The sequence below is a fragment of the Sarcophilus harrisii genome, chromosome 3 (assembly GCF_902635505.1).
Source record: "Sarcophilus harrisii chromosome 3, mSarHar1.11, whole genome shotgun sequence".
Lineage (NCBI taxonomy): Eukaryota > Metazoa > Chordata > Mammalia > Dasyuromorphia > Dasyuridae > Sarcophilus > Sarcophilus harrisii.
In genome coordinates, this window is record NC_045428.1 from 530,396,952 (window position 1) to 530,421,052 (window position 24,101).

The 24,101-nt window shown below is 37.9% G+C and overlaps 1 protein-coding gene across 1 annotated transcript; it reads left to right on the top strand.

The window, feature by feature from the left end:
- Positions 1–1,619: 1,619 nt before the first annotated feature.
- Positions 1,620–21,407, top strand: LOC100929312 (ecto-ADP-ribosyltransferase 5). The gene is made up of 5 exons (XM_012545364.3): positions 1,620–1,746; positions 16,156–16,239; positions 18,778–19,501; positions 20,764–20,796; positions 21,310–21,407. The coding sequence occupies exons 2-5, from the start codon at positions 16,174–16,176 to the stop codon at positions 21,405–21,407; spliced, it is 921 nt and encodes a 306-aa protein (XP_012400818.2). The 5' UTR covers positions 1,620–1,746; positions 16,156–16,173.
- Positions 21,408–24,101: the final 2,694 nt, after the last annotated feature.

Consider the following 24,101-nt stretch of genomic DNA (forward strand, 5'->3'; position numbering starts at 1 on the left):
GGACCAGCAACTTCGAACCTCTCTGATTCTTAAGGTGACCTCCAATCCTAGGCATGTCCATTTCAAGACCCTTCAAGCCAAAGACTAATTCAGCTAAAGTCAAGCAAAGAAACACAGATACAGAAGGAGTAGGTCTAGACTTAGGCTCAGGCTTACTTAGGAAAGAGAAGAGCTTTAGCTTCCTCATCTTTTAGCAAAAGAAAAGAAAGATCTTCTCCACCCTCTCTCATCCCCACCATCCCTACTATCCCCACCCCATCTCCTGTAGAAGAGCTAATAAATAGAAAACCAGCACATCCCCTGCTCTTAAAGAGTTCACTTTTTAATTGGAGAATAAGAGAGTTCCCTTGAAAAGTTATAGAAGTGTATACTTATTTTGTATTTAATTTATACTTTAATATATTTAACATGTATTGGTCATCCTGCCATCTAGGGGACGGGGTAGTGAGAAGAAGGGGAAAAATTGGAACAAAAAGTTTTGCAATTGCCAATGCTGTAAAATTACCCACACATATAACTTGTAAATAAAAAGCTATCAAAAATTTAAAAAAAAAACTTATTCAGTCATTCTCCAAGTGATGGGAAGCTACTCAGGTTCCAGTTTCTTGCCACTACAAAAAGGGCTGCCACATGTGTGGGTCCCTTTCCCTTCTTTAAGATATCTTTGGGATATAAGCCCAGTAGAAACACTATGGGATAAAAGGGTATGCCCAGTTTGATAGCCTTCTGGGCATAGTTCCAAATTGCTCTTCAGAAAGGTTGGATCATTTCACAACCCCAACAACAACATATTAGCGTCCCAGTTTTCCCACATCCCCTCTAACATTCATCATTATCTTTTCCTATCATTTTAGCTATTTTGAGAGGTGTGTAGTGGTAGTTCAGAGTTGTCTTAATTTTCATTTCTCTGATCAATAGTGATTTAGAGTACCTTTTCATATGACTAGAAATGGTTTTAATTTCTTTATCTGAAAATTGTCTGTTCATATCCTTTGATATGATCCATTTATCAATTGGAGAATGGCTTGAATTATTATAAATTTGAGTCAATTCTCTATATATTTTAGAAATGATATCCTCAGCTTCTTTATCTGCAAAATGTAAGGTCTAGACTAAATGATCCCTACAATGCTTTCTGTATTCACCATCCTATGATCCTCTGCCTTTAGGACACTGGAGAATAGAGATATAAGTCCATTAGAGAGGCCTATGTAGATCTCTGTTATGTTCAAACTATCATGATACAATATAATATAAATAAAACACACATAAATAAATATAAGAACATCCAAGTGGAGAAAGAGCTTATATATATAACTAAAAGGATAGAGATGACTACAGAGTTGAATTATGAATGAAGCTAAAGGTTCTGATCAGTAAGAATAAGGAACACCTTAGTCTGCATGGGGATGATTCCCTAAATCTTATAGAATTTCTAGTATCTGGAGAGGTGGAAGAACATAAGCAGGTGGTGGGAAGGAGAATGTAAAAATGTGGAGCAGAAGTCTGAGAAAAGGCCTTTGAGGCAGACAATCCTTCTCTGTGATCCAAACTTATCTCATCATCCTCTTTCCCAATGCCCACCACCTCTTGCTTTTCCTGCTCAGCAATAACTGGAGGAAGAGGATGGGGAAGTGGTTTTATTTCCTTCATATTGAAGTCAGAACGTTGTTCAAAGTTGGTAAATAGCTGGCAGAGAGAGGGCCAAACACCATCTCAACAGCAGAAGAAAACACAAGATAAAAGGTAGGTGTGGGTTGTGAATGTACACAAAGTATATTTCCTTGAATGGATGAGTGAGAAAACCATATAATTATCATAGTCACTTCTTAGGAATCAGGGGGCATAGATTTAGAGTGAGAAGAGACCATGTAATACTATTATTCTATAGATGAGGAAACTGAGACCTGGGGAGAATCCATTACTTTCCCTTGATTTACATGTGTAATAAGTGACAGAGACAAACATTGATCCCAGGTCTCCTGACTTCTAAAGACAGAAAAATAATGTTTTTGGTGGGAATAATGGGACAGAGAGTATGAAGAGATCTTAAATGAGGTAAAACAGAAAGAGTCAAACAGGATCTGGGTTTGAATCCAAGCTTTGCACTTAGTACCTGGATTGTTGCCTACTCATTTTTCAGTCATGTCTGACCCCATTTGGGTTTTCTTGGCAAAAATACTGAAGTCTGGTTTGCCATTTCCTTCTCCAGATCATTGAACAGATGAGGAAACTGAGGCAAACTAGGTTAAGTGACTTGCTCAGGGTCACACAACTATTAAGTAACTAAGACCAGATTTGAACTCAAGAAGATGAATCTTCCTGGTGCTCAATCCACTGCTGCTCTCATATCTAAGTAAACTAGACAAATAATTTAACTTCATTATGCCTCAGTTTCCCCAACTATAAAATAAGACATCTAAGATCTTTTGGACCACAAAATCTTTGATGTATGAACTTTAAGTGAATTGGAGGAATGGGTGAAGTTTCTGTGTGTTTGGCATATGTGGAGACCTGTGAATGAGTAAACATGTGAGTTTGGGTAGTGTTAATGCATGCTATTTAGTGGTTTTAAAATGCAGTGTTACTCAATGAAAAGAGCTCTAGCCCTGAAGTCAAAATGACCTAGCTTCAAATGTGTATGACTGTAAAAGCATTTCATGTTTCTGAGCCTGTTTTCTCATCTTAAAAAAAAAAAAAAACAAAGGTTCTATAAGATAGCCTCTAAGGTTCCTTCTACTCTCATTCTAAGAGGATATAGAAGTATTGGTGTGAATTGGGGTAAGGGATTGTGAAAATATGGGTATGGGATAAGAAAGATAAAAGTGGGGTGAATCTGAATGAGTAAGGCTAAGGTTAAGATTGGATAATGAAGATAGGTAGGAACTTATGGGGAAATTGTATCCAAAAGAAAGAAGGTGAAATAGTCTTATTGTCTTCTGGTCTAATCAATTTTTTATGGAGACTATTGTGTCCCATTGTGGACACCACATTTAGGTATCTCCTCCCTCCTACATAGCTCAATATATCGCAATTTCATTAATGAAAGAGACCAGATAAAAATGAAAGTTAATCAAGAATGTTAGCCTCGGACAGTCAATTTGGAGCTGACTTTGAAGGAGAACTGTCCCTCTCTAACCATTAAAACTACTGTCCCAAGGGGAACAAAGACATTTAGAACTATACTAAAGGGCATTCTGGATTTCTCTTACCCATGAAGAGGCAGGGGTAAAAGAAGAAGTCTCAGACAAGGTCTTTTCCTTAAGTTCTGGGCCCTGCCTTCCTCATGTTGTCACCTGACTACATCACTGGTGAGAGGTATTAAAGAATTAACTATTATGATTATGATGATGCTGTATCTCACACCTGACACTCCATTTTATTTCTCTTCACCTTTGCCTTTTAAAATCCCTGGTTCCCCTCAAAACTCAACTTACATCCCATCCATCCCTCCTTCTGCAATATATAATATATAATGTAATCCTCCTGATCTCCTACAGATGATAATACCTCCCTCTTGTATTTATTTTGTATGTATCTTCTTTTTATCAATCTATCAACCTATGTATAGTTACTACTATCTATCTGATATACTTGTCATGTCCTTGAATGAGAAGTATTAAAGTATAAGTGTAAATATAATAAGTAGTTTTTTTTAAGTATCTTGTATTTATTTTGTTCATATCTTCTATCTCTCTATAGATACTAGTATCTATCAGCTGTAGTTGTCATCTTCTTGAATCAAGAGTATAAATATTAATAAGAATTAAAACATAATAGGGAGTATAAAATGTGTCTTGTAAATATCTTGCATCTATGTATATCTGTAACTATCTGTATATAGATACTAGTATCTATCTAAAAATTATCTTATATTTGTTTTCTATGTGTCTACTATCTGAGCTATCCATCTATCAATTAGGTGTTTTTGTCATCTCTTTAAATGAGTATTAAAGTATAAGTTTACAAGTACTAAGTATTAAAATATGAGTATTAAAAAGTATCATATTTGTTTTGTATGTATCTTGTATATATCTGTGTATAGGTATTGATATCCATAAAATATATCTGTCATCTTGAATGAATATTAAAATATAAATTTATAAGTATTAAAATATAAAGAGTAAAATATATCTTGTATCTATCTAAATATCTATGTACATATGTATCTCTCTGTGTATTCTGAAGATCATCTGGCAGAATAACATCAGAAACTGAGGTCCTTTTTTGAACTGAATTGCTGAGCATTCCAACTCTACTGCAGAGAGCACAACTCTGTTGGGCTGGCCACATTTTTTAAATACCAAATATATACTTGCCAAAAAGATTATTTCATGGAGAATTAGACAAGTGCCCATAAGGTAATCAAAAAAAGCAACACAAAGACATTTTCAAGGTCTCTGTTAAAAACTTTAAAATTGACCTATGACATGGGAGACACTGGCCCAGGACCACTCAGCATGGTGTGTCCTCATCAGAGAAAGTACCATGCGCTATAAGTAAAGAATAATTGAATTAGCTCAAAAGAAACATGAGATGGACAAAAGTTAGAGAAGCCACCCCAAATGTTCATAGAGACTATTTGTGTCTGACCCATAGGAGAGGATTCCAAGTATATACTGCTCTGATCAGCCATAGTCAGACACACTGTAACTCAACTCTAACACAGTGATGTCATTTTGGTCCTCTTTGAGAACGGAAGACAACGAACCAGGCAACTAATATCTATCTATCTACTGTGTGACCTTGAACATAATCATTTAACCTTTCTTTGCCTCAATTTAGTCATTTGTAAAATGAGGATAACAATAGTACCTACTTTCCACAATGGTTTTGGCAGGGGTCCTCAAACTACGGCCCGCGGGCTAGATGCAGCAGCTGAGGCATTTATCCCCCTTACCCAGGGCTATGAAGTTTCTTTATTTAAAGGCCCACAAAGCAAAGTTTTTGTTTTTACTATAGTCCGGCCCTCCAACAGTCTGAGGGATAGTGAACTGGACCCCTATTTAAAAAGTTTGAGGACTGTTGGTTGAGGATCAAATGAGATAATGTTTATAAAGTGCCTTACAAATCTTAAAGTGCTCTATAAATGGTACTGATGATATAATAATGATGATGAACATGGGAATGTGGGAAGGACTCATAATAAGCTGATAGAGTTGGGCACAAGCATTAACTTTGCAAATCTAAATCATTTGACAAACATTTCCTGAAACCAACTATGGGCAGTACACTGCCTAGCAAAATAAGGTATATCTATATCCCAGAAAGCTACAAAACTCATTGGGCAAAAATCACAAAGTCACATACTCTTGGACCATTTGAAGAAATGAGGAACGTACCATATCCTGTGGAAATTTGTTCTGTATTTTGAAAGCCCTTGACCCTTAAGAAATGCTTCCTGGAACTAAGTTGAAATCTTGTAAGTTGCGGGGGCAGAGCCAAGATGGCGGAGAAGACACATGCGATTTTCTAAGCTCTTCTCTTACCCTCTTTATCAATATTATATCGAGCCTCAAAAATAGTCTTGACTGCTACAATTTGTAAAGATAAGAAGTAGAACAACTCACCAGCCGAAGAAAATCTGCAGTCTCGCCAAAAAAGGTTGGTTCCGGGGCCAGGGGGGAGATCGGCGCAGACGGGGAGAGAAATTAGGTTCTGAGGAGAGCCTCAAACCGAGGGTGAAGGCACAGATCTCAGCACAAGCTCGCAGCCCCAACCCGCAGTACGGGGCTTTTCCTTGGGGCAGTTGTGATCCTGCACGGCAGGAGGACGCAGCCCGGGTTAGCCTCCAATCTGCACAGTGGGGAGCTTGGCTTGGGGCCATAGAGCTTTTCCAGGGCCGATTTGCATTGGACAGAGACACTGAGGCAGAGTTCCAGGCGGTCTGCGGTCTGCGGTCAGCTGCTAATACTCACAGTCCCACAAGAGGCTCCGGCCTGGGGCAGTGACACTTTCACCCCTTAGTCTCTAGCTGAGGGCAATCGCTAACCCACTCAGCCCAACTGGGCACTTCCATAGCTCAGCCAGTGCTGAATCCACTTCCTGTTGGGGGAAGGGAAAACTCTCACTCAGAGCACTCCCATACCTCGGAGCCGGAAATCGGTTTACATCTCTCCCTGCTCTGCAGAGGAAGCCGGTAACCCCCTTGCCTAGGAGACCTACCCTAAAGGCTTTAAAACATGAATAAAAAGATGGAAAGAATTATCGACAGCTTCTATGCAGAAAAAGAGCAGGTCAGCAAACCTGAAGAGACCTCAAACAGCAAAAATGCATCAGACTGTCCTCCTTTACATGATGCTCTCATAGAAGAGACCATTAAAAGTCTCAAAAGAGAGTTAGAAGATAAATGGGGAAAGGAAAGAGAAGCCTTACAAGAGAGCAACACTTCCTGAAATACGAATTGGAAAGTTAAAAATCCCAGGAAGTGCAGGGAAACAAAATTGGTGAATTGGAAAAATAAAAAATCTCAGGAAAGTAAGAATTGTGAATTGAAAAATAAAGAATTCACTAGAAAGTAGGATTTGTGAATTGAAAAGACAAAGAACCTCAAGAAAGTAGGATCCGTGAATTGAAAAGACAAAGAACACTCAAGAAAGTAGGATCTGTGAATTGAAAAAGAAAATAATTCACTAAAAAAAAAATTAGTGAAATGGAAAAAAATTCCACAGACCAAAATAATACATTCAAAACCAATTGGACATATACAGAAAGAAGTAAAAAAGCTAATGAAGAAAATAATTCTTTAAAAATTAGAACTGAACAAATAGAATCTAATGATTCATTGAGACAGCAAGAATCAAGTCAAGCAAAACAAAAAATGACAAACTGAAAAACCATGAATTATCTACTTGCAAAACGACAGACTTGGAAAAATAGATCTAGGAGAGATAATCTGAGGATTATTGACTTCTGAAAACTATGATGAAAAAAGAGCCTAGATACTATTTTTACAAGAAATCATCAAAGAGAACTGCCCAGATGTAATAGAACTCGAAGGTAAAATAGGCATTGAAAGAATCTATCGAACACCTTCTGAAAGAAACCCCTAAGATAAAAACCCCAAGGAATATTGTGGCAAAATTTCAAAACTATCAGATTAAGGAAAAAATTTTACAAGCAGCCAAAAACCATTTAAATACCGAGGTGCCACAATAAGGATCACCCAAGATCTGGCTGCCTCTACCTTAAAGGAAAGAAGGCCTGAATATGATATCCTGAAAGGCACAAGAACTTGAGATGCAGCCAAGAATAAACACCCAGCTAAGCTGAGCATTTTCTTCCGGGGAAGAAGATGGATATTTAATGAAACAAATGAATTCCATTTGTTTCTGAAGAAAAACCAGAACTAAACAAAAATTTGATCTCCAAGCATAGAACTCAAGAGATGCAGAAAAGGTAAAAATAGCTCTTGAGAATTGTATTTCTGTTGTGGATATACAAAAAGAATACATGTATAATTGGATTGTACTGATATAACATAAAAAGGGAAGTAGATATGGAAAAGGGATGATGGCAGAATAAGGTGGAAGGAGGGATAAAAAGAGGGAAACCACATCCCACAAAGAGGCTAAGGAAACTTATCATATCTGAGGGAATTTAGAGAGGGGAGGAACATTAGTGTGAATCTTACTCTCATCAGGAGTTGGCTCAAAGAAAAATAATTGACATTTGTTTTAGAGAAAATTCTCTCTCGCCTCATTAAAAACGGGGGAGAGGAAAAGGGAAAAGAAAAAGAGTAATAAGGGAAGGAAGGGGGAAAGAATCAAAGGGGGGAGGGAGGGATTATAAAGAGGATAAGTATCGAGATACAAGAGGGGTACATAAGTTTAAAAGGGGGAAAGAGGGTTGGGGAGGCAAGAATAAGTCAAAGCACAATCTGGGGTTATTAGGATGGCAGGAAATACAGATTTAGTATTTCTAACTGTAAATGTGAATGGGATGAACTCCCACAAAAGAGGAGGCAGATAGCAGACTGGATCAAAAGTCAGAACCCTACAATATGTTGTTTACAAGAAACACATTTAAAGCAGGGGATACATATAGATTAAAGGTAAAAGGCTGGAGCAAAATTTATTATGCTTCAGGTGAAGTCAAAAAGAGGTAGCCATCCTTATCTCAGATCAAGCAAAAGTAAAAATTGATCTAATTAAAAGAGATAAGGAAGGAAACTACATCCTGCTAAAGGGTAGCATAAAAAACGAAGCAATATCAATATTAAACATATATGCACCAAGTGGTATGGCACTCAACTTCCTAAAGGAGAGTTAAGAGAGTTGCAAAGAAGAAATAGACAACAAAACTGAATAGTAGGAGATCTCAACCTTGCATCCTCAGAATTAGACAACAAACCACAAAACAAATAAGAAAGAAATTAAAGAAGTAAATAGAATATTAGAAAAATTAGGTATGTTTGATCTTGGAGAAAATTGAATGGAGATAGAAGGGAATATACTTTCTTTTCAGCAGTTCATGGAACCTATTCAAAAATTGACCATATATTAGGACATAAAGACCTCAAATTAAATGCAAGAAAGCAGAAATAGTAAATGCTTTTTTCAGATCATGATGCAATAAAACTACATTCAACAAAAAGTTAGGGGAAATAGACCAAAAAGTAATTGAAATTAAACAATCTCATCTTAAAGAATGATTGAGTGAAGCAGCAAATTATAGATACAATTAATAATTTCACTCAGGATAATGACAATGATGAGACATCATACCAAAATTTAGGGTTGCAGCCAAAGCGGTAATAAGAGGGAATTTTATATCCTTAGAGGCTTACTTGAATAAAACAGAGAAAGAAAAGATTAATGAATTGGGCTTGCAACTAAAAAAACTAAAAAGACCAAATTAAAACCCCCAATCAAATACTAAATTGAAATACTAAAATTAAAAAGGAGAAATTAAAATATTGAAAGTAAAAAAACCATTGAACTAATTAATAAAACTAAGAGTTGGTTCTATGAAAAGCCAATAAAATAGATAAGCCTTTGGTAAATCTGATTAGAAAAGGAGGGAGGAAAATGAAATTAGTAGTCTTAAAAATGAAAAGGGAGAACTTTCCACCAATGAAGAGGAAATTAGAGAAATAATAAGGAGTTATTTTGCTCAACTTTATGCCAATAAATTTGATAATCTAAGTGAAATGGATGACTACCTCCAAAAATACGGACTTCCCAGACTAACAGAGGAGGAAGTAAATTGCTTGAATAGTCCCATTTCAGAAAAAGAAATAGAACAAGGAATTAAACAACCCCAAGAAAAACCCAGGACCAGATGGATTTACATGTGAATTTTACCAAACATTTAAAAGAACAATTGGCCCCAATGCTATATAAATTATTCGATAAAATAGGGAATGAAGGAGTCCTACCAAATTCCTTCTATGACACAGACATGGTACTGATACCTAAACCAGGTAGGCTGAAAACAGAGAAAGAAAATTATAGACCAATCTCCCTAATGAATATTGATGCTAAAATCCTAAATAAGATATTAGCAAAAAGACTACAGAAAATCATCTCCAAGATAATACACTATGATCAAGTAGGATTTATACCAGGAATGCAGGGCTAGTTCAATATTAGGAAAACTATCAATATAATTGGCCATGTTAATAACCAAATTAACAAAACCATATGATCATCCTCAATAGATGCAGAAAAGCATTTGATAAAATCCAACATCCATTCCTATTAAAAACACTTGAGAGTATAGGAATAAATGGACTTTTCCTAAAATAATCAGCAGCATCTATTTAAAACCATCAGTAGCATCATATGTAATGGAGACAAACTGCAACCATTCCCAATAAGATCTGGAGTGAAACAAGGTGCCTACCTATCACCATTACTATTTAATATTGTATTAGAAACGCTAGCTATAGCAATAAGAGCTGAGAAAGAGATTAAAGGAATAAGAATAGGCAATGAGGAAGCCAAATTATCACTCTTTGCGATGACATGATGGTATACTTAGAGAACCCAGAGATTCTGCTAAAAGTTATTAGAAATAATCCACAACTTTAGCAAAGTTGGTTATAAAATAAACCCACATAAGTCATCAGCATTCTTATATATCACTAACAAAATCCAACAGTCAGAGTTACAAAGAGAAATCTCCATTTAAAGTAACTACTGATAATATAAAATATTTAGGAATCTATCTGCCAAGGGAAAATCAGAAACTTTATGAGCAAAATTACAGACCACTTTTCACACAAATTAAGTCTGATCTAACCAAATGGAAAAATATTAAATGCTCTTGGATAGGGCAAGCAAATATAATAAAGATGACAATATTACCTAAACTAATCTATTTATTTAGCGCTATACCAATCAGAGTCCCAAAAACTATTTTAATGACCTAGAAAAAATAACAACAAAGTTCATATGGAAAACAAAAGGTCAAGAATTTCAAGGAATTAATGAAAAAAATCAAATGATGGTGGCTTAGCTGTACCAGATCTAAAATTATATTATAGAGCAGCAGTTACCAAAACTATTTGTATTGGCTAAGGAATAGATTAGTTGATCAGTGGAATAGATTAGGTTCAATGGATAAAACAGTCAACAAATATAGCAACCTAGTCTTTGACAAACCCAAAGATCCCAGCTTTTGGGATAAGAACTTACTGTTTGATAAAAATTGCTGGGAAAATTGGAAACTAATATGGCAGAAACTAGGCATTGATCCATACTTAACGCCGTACACCAAGATAAGGTCAAAATGGGTTCATGACCTAGGCATAAAGAATGAAATTATTAATAAATTAGAGGAACATAGGATAGTTTACCTCTCAGACCTGTGGAAGGGAAGGTCTTTTATGACCAAAGCAGAACTAGAGATAATTACTGATCACAAAATAGAAAATTTTGATTATACCTAAACTGAAAAGTTTTGTACAAACAAAACTAATGCAGACAAGATTAGAAGGGAAGCAATAAACTGGGAAAATATTTTACAGTCAAAGGTTCTGATAAAGGCCCATTTCCAAATATATAGAGAATTAACTCTAATTTATAAAACAACGCTTCATTCTCCAATTGAAAATGGTCAAAGTGATATGAACAGACATCCTCAGATGAAGAAATTGAAACTATTTCTAGTCATAGAAAAGATGCTCCAAGTCATTATTAATCAGAGAAATGCAAATTAAGACAACTCTAAGATATACTCACACACCTGTCAGATTGGCTAAGATGACAGGAAAAATAATGATGATTGTTGAGGGATGGGGAAAACTGGGACAATAATGCATTGTTGGTGGAGTTGTGAACGAATCCAACCATTTTGGAGAGTAGTTTGAACTATGCTCAAAAAGTTATCAAGCTGTGCATACCCTTTGATCCAGCAGTGTTACTACTGGGATTATATCCCAAAGAGATTATAAAGAAGGGAAAGGGACCTGTATGTGCACGAATGTTTGTGGCAGCCCTTTTGTAGTGGTTAAAACTGAAACTGAATGGATGTCCATCAGTTGAGAATGGTTGAATAAATTGTGGTATATGAAAATTATGGAATATTACTGTTCTGTAAGAAATGACCAACAGGATAATTTCCAGAAAGGCCTGAGAGACTTACATGAACTGATGCTGAGTGAAATGAGCAGGACCAGGAGATCATTATATACTTCAACAACAATACTATATGATGACCAGTTCTGATGGATCAGGCCATCCTCAGCAACGAGATCAACCAAATCATTTCTAATGGAGCAGTAATGAACTGAACTAGCTATGCCCAGAAAAAGAACCTGGGAGATGACTAAAACCATTACATTGAATTCTAATCCCTATATTTATGCACACCTGCATTTTTGATTTCCTTCACAAGCTAATTGTACAATATTTCAGAGTCTGATTCTTTTTCTACAGCAAAATAACGTTTTGGTCAGGTATACTTATTGTGTATCTAATTTATATTTTAATATATTTAACATCTACTGGTCATCCTGCCATCTAGGGGAGGGGGTTGGGGGGGGGGTAAGAGTTGAAAAATTGGAACAAGAGGTTTGGCAGTTGTTAATGCTGTAAAGTTACCCATGTATATATCCTGTAAATAAAAGGCTATTAAATAAAAAAAAAAGAAAAAAGAAATCTTGTAAGTTGCGCCCTTCTGCTAGGAATCATAAAGAACTGTGTAAGACAATTTGACCATATCATTGTCCAGTCCTTCAGACAGCAATCATGACTACACATCCATCAGCCTATATACAAGATAATAAGGGATCGTATTTTTTGTCTTGTAAAGCTTTTTGTGCATTATCCTACTTGGTCACATAAAAATAATGCCAGGCAGTATGTCAGAGTAAGCAGTGAATTGCTGTGACCTTCCCATGTTCCCTCTGGGCAACCATAAAATGGTAACCCTAAAGAGGTCCTGAAGCAGAGAAACAAGCAAGGAAACAGGTTGAAACAATCTTTTAGCCCAGAAAACTCGTAAGAACTGCAAGAAGAGTTCCTTTCACTCAAAAAAACAGATAGGGGCTCAATCCAAGAGAGGAAAGTTCCCAGCAAACCAGCAGCATGTCCCACTTTAACAAATCAGCCAGAGATCCTAAATCCCAGGATGATGGAACAAACAAATGCCAACACCAAGATTTCTCAGGTGCTTTAGAAAAAGTCATGAGAGCATGCTGGACTCCAAATCACCACATTCCCCAGGTAGCTCCCAGCAATTAGACATCCTCCAGCAGCTAGACCACCACATATCTCACACAGCCCTGGGAGATTAAGAATCCATCAGTGTCCAGATTGGTGGTAGCACCTGGGAATTACAGAAGCAGCCCTTCTGACTTCAATATACAGCAAACACCATCACTAGAATCTCAACTCAACACCGGGTAAGCTGCCAGACCCCAATAACCTTCAATAACCCCAGTCATACTCTATCCATTTCCCTCAGACAGCTCTAGAAAGGAAGGTCTCCTATAGGCCTTAGGACAACATCAAAGCAAACAGCACCAGGTAAATAGCCCAGCCTGTAGTTACTAGAACAAGAAACCTGAGATAGTACCCCTTCTACTCTGGGAGCAGAGCTCAAATTTAAAGGAACGGAAAAGAAGAGAGAGACAGAGACAGAGACAGAGAGACAGACACAGACACAGACACAGATAGAGACACAGAGACAAAGAGACAGACATAGAGAGATAAAGAAACAGAAAGACAGAGGGAAGAAAAAAACACTAAATCAAAAATTGACTTCTAATATCAAGACCCAAGAAAAGCACAAACAGTTAAAAAGGAAAAGGAAAACATAAGGGATTCAATAGAACTAAATTGTTTACATCCCTACACAGGAAAATGATGCTTATAATCCTTAGTAATTATATCACTAATAGTACAACTAGAAGAATATACATACATAGAAGATATAGATAAAAAGTGAATTTGAAGGAATTATAAAAATTAAATTAAGAGAATGAGGAGTACACTGGGTATGGAAGGAAGGAAGAGGTAGAAAGGTATAATTATTTCACATGAAGAGGCATGAAAAATCTAGTATAGTGGGAGAATCTTCACTTGAATCTTGAATTCACTTGATTCTTACTCTTATCTATATTGGCTCAAAAAGGGAATAATAAACACAATCAGTTGAATATGGAAATATATCTTACCTGACAGGGAAGTAGAGAGGGAGGAGATTAAGTAAAAGAGGGTGGGGGAGAGAACTGATAGAAGGGAAGGCAGATCAGGGCAAGTAGTAGACTGGAACAAAATACTGGGGAAGAGCCCAGAGGTGAAAGGAGAAAGACAAAAATAACCTAGTGTTTGATAAACCCCAGAACTCTAGCTCTTGACATAAAAATTCATTATTTGACAAAAACTGCTAGAGAAACTAGAAAACAATAGGACATAAATTAGATATAGACCAACATCTCACACATATACCAAGACAAGGTCTAAATGGGTATGTGATTTAGACATAAAGGGAAACATCATAAGCAACATAAAAGGGAACAACATAAGCAAATTTGAACAACAATAATCTACCTGTAAAACCTGGGGGGAGGGGGGGCATTTTTAATAAGACAAGAGATAGAAAGCATTAAAATTGTAAAATATATAATTTTAATTATATTAAATCAAAAAGCTTTTGTACAAACAAAACCAATGCAACTAAGATTAGAAGAAAAGCAGAAAGCTGGGAAACAATCTTTACAGCCAAGTGTCTCTGGTAAAAACCTCATTTTTCAAATATATAGAGAACTGAGCCAAAGGTAAAAGGATACAAGCTATTCCCTGTTAGATAAATGGTCGAAGGACATGAACAGGCAGTTTTCAAATGAAGAAATAAAAGCTATCTATACACATATGAAGAAGTGCTCTAAATTACTTTTGATTAGAGAAACTGCAAATTGAAATGACTGAGATACTACCTCACAACTATCAGATTGGCCAATATGACAAAAAAATAAAAAAAAGTAATAAGTACTGGATAGGATGTGGTGAAATTGGGACACTAATGCACTCTTGGTAGAATTGTGAACTGATCCAGCCATTCTGGAGAACAATCTGGAACTGTTCAAAGAACAATCAAACTGCAGATACCACTACCTAGGTCTGTATCCCAAAGAGAACATTAAAAAAAGAGAAAAGGACCTTTATATATAAGAATATTTAGAGCAGTACTTTTCATGGTAGCAAAATATTAGAAATTGAAGGGATGCTTATCAATTTGGTAATGGCTGAATAAGCTGTGATATATAAATATAATGAAATACTATCGTGCAATAAGAAATGATGAATAAAGCAGATTTCAGAAAAATCTAGAAACACTTGTACAAACTGATGAAAAGAAACATGAACAGGACCAAGAAAACATAGTATCAGCAAAATTATGTGATGATCAATTATATTGACTCAACTCTTCATAGCAGCACTAAGTTGCCAAGTACAAAGTACTCAAGAAAGAAAGTTCCAATCATAACTAAATAAAAAACTGATGGACTTTGAATGAAGATCAGAGCATATTTTTTCATTAACTTTATTCTTTATTATAGTTTTTTCCATTTGATCTATTTATTCTTTCACAAATAAGATTAATATGGAAATGTGTTTTACATGATAGCACACATACAACCTAAATCAAACTTTTTACATTCTTTGGAAGACAAGAGGGAAGAGAAGTGAAGAGGGAGAAAAGTTTAGAACTTAAAATCTTATAAAAATGAATGCTAAAAATGTTCTTGTCATGCTATTATATCAAAAAATAAAATGTTAAAAATTGGTTTTGCATGTAATTGAAGAAAAAATTAAAAAATTATTTAGAAAAAATTATACCAATAAATAAACATGTGTGTGTCTATATAATGTGTATGCAGGCACACATAGGAATATATAGAGACATATATATAATTTTGCATGTGTGTGTGTATATGTGTGTGTGTGTCCCCTTCGCTATTTACCCAGCCACCTAGTTCAGGACATCATCATCTCATTTCTGGACTATTGAAAAAGCCTTCTGGTTGGTCCCCCAGCCTCAAAATTCTCCCCATTTTGTTCTATCCTACACACAAATAAGGAGATTTTTCTAAACCTTGCATCTCACTGTGTTCCATCCCCTATTCAAAATAAACTTTACCATTTGACCAATATGGTGTCTTTCTTTCATTTTAACTTTCTTATACTATATTTCTTTCCACACACTCCCCAGACCTATTTGCAGAGAGTTCTTCAAATATAACACTCCATCATTGAGTTGACTTTCTTCCATAGTTTCTAAAGCTGGCCTTGTCAGTCCCCCAAACTGTTAGAGTCTTTCTTCTGAGATTAACTTCCATTTATACTGTATAGAACACATTATTTACAAATTGTATGTCTCATTAGAAGGTCTGGGAAGATAGCAGCTGTTTAGCTTTTTTTCTGAATCCTCAATGGCTTATTTAGTTGGTTCAAGGCTTGGAATAGGAAGCACTAAAGAAATGTTTATGAATTGAGTGATTAACAAGAGGAATTGGACAGATCTTTAATGCTAAAATAATAAAGAGCAGACAGAGATGTGGGTGGATATACCTGGGCCCACCTTCCTTTTTTGTGAAGGGGAACCGAGATAATAATTATTATAATAAATAGATAAATAATTCCTTTCCTTTAAAAAATATGCTGTACTAAGAACATTTAAAGCCTGGTTATCTTGCCCCTGCAGCTCCCAAAGAAGAGGGACATGATGTGCTTTCTCACCATTGCTGTGGTTCCCTATGTGATTTTCATTTCATTGCAAATCCCTCAGGTATGGTTCCTCCCTCCCTCTGCAACCCACATACATGGCTCACCACCTTTCCATTCCCCACACTGAGAAGGTCTTAGTCCACATGCCAGCTCCCAACTCCTAACTCCAGGTGTGTCAGCAACAACTTTCCCCTAAGTCAGTTCCATCTGGGTTTTCAGCATTTTTGAGATGTCTTCTTTGTCTTTGTCCAAACACTGCTGGAGCAATGGGCCCTTTGAGTGCATCTTGGAGAGCTCTGCTCTCACCTCTCTTCCTCACCAAATTCCACCTTTCCTGGAAATCTTCCCATAATGCTCCAGGTCACTCCAGTCTCTGAAACCAGAAATCAGGACTAAATCTTTATCTGTTCTCAAACTCCAGAAACAAACTCAGGACTAAGGCACATGTCAAAGTGGATAGCTATAATATCATTCTCCTTCTCAAAACAAAACAGAAACAGAAAACCTTTGCCAATAAGATAAAATGTAAACACTTCAGTCTACCTCCACTATCAGATACTGAGCTATCTATTAAGAGGCTTTATTTTTTCATTTTACTTCTCTTCTTAGTCCCCTAGGATATGATGTCATGGACTGAGAGCTGGTTTCACAGCTAGAAAGACTTGAGATTGAGTTCCATATTGGGCACATGGTGGCTGAGTAATTCAAGGCATGTCTTTTACCCCCTAATTCCCTGCACAATTTTCTAAGACAAAGTTTCAGAGACGACACTGACTTGCATTAGCAGAAAGGGCTTCCTCATCTTGGAATACCCTCAATCAATGAAACAAGCCCAATCCCCATCTCCCCTATATCCCCTCTGTGCTCCAACCAGACCAGACAACTTACCATGGCCTAATTGCAGCTTCCCCTCTCTATATATTCAATCAGGCTATCTCCCCTCAAGTGCCACCTTCTCCTCAAAACCTTCTCTGACCCCTCCCAGCTAAAAGCAATCTATCCTTCCTCCTATTTTTCTAGAGCCTAACAATAATAACAATTAAGTGATAATAGCCTTTTTAGAAATGTATTTTATAAACTATGAACAACTAATACACCTTTAAAGTTAATAAAGCACTTTTTAAAATATCATCTCCTTTAATCTTCACCACCACCTTAGGAAGCAGATGCTATTATTATTCCTATTTTTCAGTTAAAGAAATTGAAGCAGACTTGTCCAGGGTCACATAACAAGTAAATATTTGAAGCTAAATTCAACTCCCATTCTGGAGTCAGAGCTCATGAGTTCAAATATCCCCTTCTGCTTAAAGCTGGGAAACTCTTGGACAAAACCAGTTCACTTCTCTGGCTCTCAATTTCCTTCTTTCCAAAAATGAGACTTTCTAAGATCCTTTCCAGTGCTATAAAGGACACTGTGATCAAGGATCAAGCAAGAGAAAGCCCCACCAATATTTGAGAAGTAATTTAAGAGACAGAAAAACAATGCTCCTGATAGTCTGGATAACTACATCTAATGCCAGCAGCTAAAATATCCATGACTTCCTATTGATACATGTAGCCTTGGAGCAAAGACCCACTTGTCTGGCCTTAAATACTGCTCACATAAGGAGTGTGGGTTTTCTGGCTAGAAGAATATAGAGAGGGGACTAGAGTAAACTCAAACTAGGAAGGTAAATCTTGGCAGATGTTTTTGAACCTCTGAGTCATCCCCAGAGCAGAAGAAAAGTTTAGATAAAACTAGCAGAGCTCCAGGCTAGAAGGAAGGCACTTGCACCTTGAGAGAAGGGAGCAGATCTTCTGTCTTTCCTACCCAGTAAAATGACCACTAGCGACACCTGAATTCCAATTGCAATTCTAACACTACTAGCTGCCTAACTCTGAGCAAGTTTCCTGCTCACAGATCCAGAATCCAGAGTCCATGTAGCCCAATGCCTCGTGTTGTTGTTCTGTCATTTTTCCAGTCAAGTCCCACTGTTCGTGATCCCATTTGAGGTCTTCTTGGCAAAGATTCTGGAGTGGTTTGCCATTCTCTTCTCCAGTTCATTTTACAGTTAAGGAACTGAGGCAAACAGGGTTTTATGGCTTACCCAGAGTCACACAGCTGATGTCTGAGGCAGTATTTGAACTATGTCTTCCTGACTCAGTAGCATTCACCAAGCTACCTCGATGCTGCATTTTATAGTTGAGGGAAATGAACCACAAGAAAGTAAAGACAATAGTCATCAAAGGAAGAATTTGAATTCATGTCTTGAATTCAGAGACTGCTTTTTCCAGTCTACTGTACTGCCTGCCATTGTCAGTCAGTCAACAAACATTTACTCATTGCCTACTCTGTGCCAAGCACAGACAGGAGAAGACTTGCTCCCTTCCCTCAGGGTGCAAGTACCTTCCTTCTAGGCTGAAGTTCCACTCTGCACGTGCCTAGTTTTATCTAAGGGACACAAATAAAAACAAAGGCTCATCCCTGCTTTCAAAGAGATCACTCAGTGTGGGGAGAGACAATATAATGTTTTCTAAATTAATAAAGCCTTGTGGGTGACCATAAAAGCCCAGAAACCCTGAGTACCTTCTTCATATCTTCTCCTCTATCCCACCACAGACGAAAGGCAAGATATTAGTCCTCGACATGGCTCCAGATGCTTTTGATGATGCTTACACTGGCTGTGTGGAGGACATGGAGCATGTTGCCCCCATCCTGTTTCATAAAGAGATGGCTCAGCACAAGCTGTTCAGAGAATCATGGCAGGCTGCCACAGCTTCTTTGAAAAGTTATCAGAACCTCTCCCTGCCCCCAGGATTTCAGATCCAGCATGCAGTAGCTATCGTGGTCTATACTAACTCATCCAACCCCTTACATCGGGAGCTCAACTCGGCTGTGAGGAAACAAGGCAGGTCTTTTGAGGTCTACATGGAGCATTTTCCCTTCAAGGCCTGGCATTTCTACCTGACACGAGCCCTGCAGTTGCTGAGGGCTCCTGAGAGCTGTAAGGAGGACTCTCAGCAGACCGTATTCCGAGGGGTGGGAAATATCCACTTTAAGCCCAAGAAACTTCAAGACAACATCCGTCTTGGTCAATTCTCCTCTACTTCCGAGGAGCAGCAGGTGGCCCAGAGATTTGGCAATGCTACCTTCTTTACCCTGAGCACATGCTTTGGGGTCTCCATCAAGAACTTCTCCGTCTTCCCTGATGAGCGAGAAGTGCTCATCCCACCCAATGAGGTTTTCTCTGTATCTAACTTTTCCCAGGATGGAACCCGAAGTCTGGTGACTCTCAGAAGTCTCGGACAGACATGTAGCAACTTCAACTGTGCCTACCTGAGAAGTGAGTATTATCACAGCAGAATGGGAGATGGGACAATGGAGAGCAAAAATGGGAAGGTTGTAGCATAGAAAAAAGAAAAGGGGAAAGAAAGCTGTTTTAAGCATCATGGTGGAGCTCAAGAGTCCTGGTCTTGAACGTGAAAAATCTTGGCTCTGAGCCCAGCCCTGACATGAATTTGAAGTTTGAACATAAGAGGTCCATTTCCTCCTCTGGGCCTTAGTTTACTTTGCAAAATGAGAGGGTTGCACTCACTGGTTTTATTTATTTACTTGGGGTGGGATGAGGAGGGAAGATAAATGTTAAGTGATTTACCCAGGAGAAGACAGCTAGTAAGAGTCAAGTGTTTGAGGCCAGGTCCTCCTGACTCCAAGGCCAGTGCTCTAGCCATTGTACCATCTAACTGCCCTTCACTGCTCTTTAAGATCCCTTTCAGTTCTGAAATTCTATGATGATTTGTACTTAGTTGCTGGCCTTCAGTTACCATGCCTTTGAGATATAAAAAACTGGACTGTAGGAAACCTGAGGTTGGAATTCCTAACTTTATCATAGAGTCCTTTTTGTGATCTTCAGCAAATCCCCCCTCAGAGCCTCAGTTCCACCATCTTGAAAATGAGAATTTTATTCCCTCTCCACGTAGCTAATTATCAAGGTCTCATGAGATCATATAAATGAAAACTCCTTGTGAACCAAAAATCAAAGTACACAAGTGAGCATTATGTTGTTATCATATGCAGCTATTTTGTAAACTGAGAGTCACTAATGTCCAAGTTCTAGCCAAACCATCTCCCAATGACCAGCGTTTGAAAGAGGAGATGGGGTCAGAGAGGGAAATTGTGTTCCCATTTTCCAAAGGGAAAACCTGAGGCAAGGAGAGGGGAAATCTTAATATCTTCTCCCTAAGCCAGTCCCACTGTGCCATTAATGATATGCTTAGCTATGCTTCAGAAGACAAGGATAGGTAAGGCTGGTTCTTTCTTCTTAAAGCTCACTCTCTCAGAGGGCAAATCATATACAAACACATAACTATTGCAATATAGAACATAAACAGGAGACAGTATGGGGCTGTGGGGTCTCAGAGCAGGGAAGCTATACTTGTAGCTGTGGGTCCTAAGAAGCTTTTCTAGGAGGAAATAGCATTTCATCCCAGCCTTTCAGTTTTCCAGAAGTGGCAATGATATGTTACAGTAGCAAAGATTTGGAAAAGAGTCAGGGTAGAATATGGACTTACATTAGAACTGACATTATTTCTCTTTACATTTCAGAAGAGAAGAATCAAAATTGTGAGATTAAATCAGGTAAGATATTTAATGCTTTCATCCATATTTCCCAGCTCTGTTCCCATTCCTATATGCCCTTCTGTCCATGTTCTCTCCCTTTCTCAGCTTAGTCCCTGTTCCCCTTTTTTGCATCCCTCTCTTCTTGTCACATGATGGATATTTAATAGATATCTTGTCAAATGCTTGACTTGCCCTCCCCCTCGCCATTTCCCTCTCCTCATTTCCTTCTTCTCTCTTCCTCCCCCTTACTCTTTTTCCATTTCATTACTGCCTTTACTTTTCTCTAATTTTCTCTTTCTTCTTTCCTATCTGAATATTCCTCACCTTTTCCCTCTTCACTGTTCCTTTTCTTCATTTTCTCCCTGTCTCTTTTCCCCCATTCTTCCATATTACGTTGTCTCCCTCTCCTGCTTTCCTTCCCCTTTCCCAGCCTCCTATTCTACTCATCCTCATCCCTTCTCTTTCGCCTTTTTTTGTTGCCCTTTCCTCTCCTCATTCCTTCCATTCATTCCCCATCTCTTCTCCCCACAGGAAATATTAATAGCATGATCCTTGGGAAGATGGCACCATGGCTTTTTGTGGGAACTCAGCTTCTGCACCTCAGAATTTTCTACTTGAATTCTTCCTAAAGAGACTTAGCTTTTTTCCTGCCCTATCCCCATCAGCCTCCCTGTTCTCCAGTCACACTAAACTCTTCCATTAAAGTCCTCAAGGATTTTGACAAAGTGCTACAAGATGATAGCACCCCGTTGCCTCCTAGTGGTGAATATTCCCATTGCATCCAGTCGTTTCCTGGAAATCCCTAAATGTTCCACACATCCCACTCCTTGGATGCTTTATCAGAAGAAGCTGATTTTTCTGGAGCCCCCGATTTCTGTTTGGCCTTATGACTCCATTTATGGCCTATAATTATCTGTGAAAAGGAAGCTTAGGGTAGAAAAGAGTTGGGGTTAGGCCATAACCTTTCTTGCCTATGGGTTCCTTTGACTAGCTTGAATGGCCTCCCTTATCTCAGTTTTTCAAATCCCCTCTATTCTTCCAGGGCTAACTCAACTTCTGCTCCAAAAAGGCTTCTCTTCCAGAGATCCAACAACCTTCTTTGCTTACCTCCCTAATGAGTCATAGACAGTCTTATGGTATTTTTTGTAATGCTAAGAGGTTTTGTTTTGGAATTTTTTGGTTTATTTATTTGTTTTTACTTAATCCAGATGATTTCATTAGTGTGAAGAATTCTGGGTAAGAAAATTGCCTTTATCATTTCATTGTGCAACTTAGTGTCTTAGAGAGCTGCCAGAAAAACAGACATCATATGACTTGTCCTGGATCTCACACACACAGTATGTTTCCACTTCCAGATCTTTCTGGCTAAATCTCTACCCACTATACCACATTGCCTTACGATTGTAGTCATATTATTTTATTAAACTTTTTATGCTTATGTTATCAATCCAATGTGTCTAGAAGCTCTTAAAGACTTTCATTTTTCTTTACCCATAGCACAGGAAGCACATGATTTAGCCCCCAAGAGCACTTTAAAATATATATTGAATTACTAGAAGGCAATAATGCCTGGGAAGGAAAGGCAAAGAACCAAAGTGGAAAAAAGAAAAAGGGGAGAAGGGAGACCTTCTGTCAGTCTCATCTGGTCTATTCCAGTCTAGCAGTGGCTGTCTTTTTTGGAAACAGCCTCAAAAGAACTGCCTCTCTCTCCAGAACTCTAACTCTGGATCCAAACCTAAGATTCAGCTAGAGGAAGAAGAATGGAAGGATACAGCTAGATACCTGGAGACAGGAACAAGATCTTTCTCCCCTCCCCACCCCCACCCTTTCTTCCCATTTAACTGTGTCGGGTATATGTTATTGATATTCTTCAGTAATTTCAGTAGTGTTGTAATCTTTATAACCACATTTGGGGTTTTCTTGGCAAAAATATTAGAATGGAGGGCAGCTAGGTGGCACAGTAGATAGAGCACCAGCCCTGAAGTCATGATGACCTGAGTTCAAATCTGACCTCAGACACTTAACACTTCATAACTATGTGACCCTGGGCACTTAAACCCAATTGCCTCAGGAAGGAAGGAAAGAAAGAAAGAAAGAAAGAAAGAAAGAAAGAAAGAAAGAAAGAAAGAAAGAAAGAAAGAAAGAAAGAAAGAAAGAAAGAAAGAAAGAAAGGAAGGAAGGAAGGAAGGAAGGAAGGAAGGAAGGAAGGAAGGAAGGAAGGAAGGAAGGAAGGAAGGAAGGAAGGAAGGAAGGAAAAATGCTAGAATGGTTTCTCCTTTCCTTCTCCAGTTCATTTGACAAATTTGGAAACTAAAGCAAACAGGGATAAGTAACTTGCCCAGGATCACATAGTGACTGATGGTCTAAGGTCACATTTGAACTCAATAAGTTGAGCCTTCCTGAATTCAAGCTCAGCACTCCATCTACTGTGCCACCTCATTGCCCATCCCATCTCTGGCATATAAGAAGTATTTAATAATACTTTTTCATTCATTCACTGGAACAGAGCACGGAAACATGATGGTTTTATGAGTGAATACCACAGACCAACATTCATATGCAGATTTCAGGACTACTAGTTTCTCCCCAAACTCTCTCTTTTCCCCTGTAAAAACTTAGTTATGTCATCTAGATCTCTCAAGCCATGAGTTAAAAACCTCAACGCTTCTGAAATATTGGTATCAGGGTAAGAATTCAGTGAAACCTAAAACCACAAATAAAATCAAAACTCAGATCACCAGAGAGGTGTGCCAGCCTCAACTCACAATGCACTAGTTCATACTCTCTGGCTCCTAAAGGAGCCCACAAATGGTTTTACAATAGTTACACCCATAGAATCTGATCTATGCTCTCTTCTCTCACACTCTCCACTTTCTTCACTCATTCCAGATCTTCTTCTGTCCTAGGTAGGCACAAATAGTAGTCCTTCAGAAGGGGACCCTATCTATGGTTGTTAGTGGGAGCCTAGCTTGTGCTCCTCAGAACTTTCTGGGGGCAGCTGGGTAGTGCAATGGATAGAGTACCATCCCTGAGTTCAAATGTGGTCTCAGACACTTAACATTCTAGGGTGTGTGACCCTGGGCAAGTCACTTAACCCCAATTGCCTCAGGAAAAAAAAAAAAAAAAAAACTTTCTATCATTGAGTCCTTTCTGGAAAGAGTGCCTAATACCCACCCTATCCTTCTCTCTGATCCTCATTCACTGGGGATCTTGTAAAAGTCCCTCTACAGTAATTCAAGAAAGAATACTAGCTGAAACAGGAAATGGAAACCATTCCAATATCTTTGACTGGAAAACTACTCAATTGAGCTGAACTGAAGCTC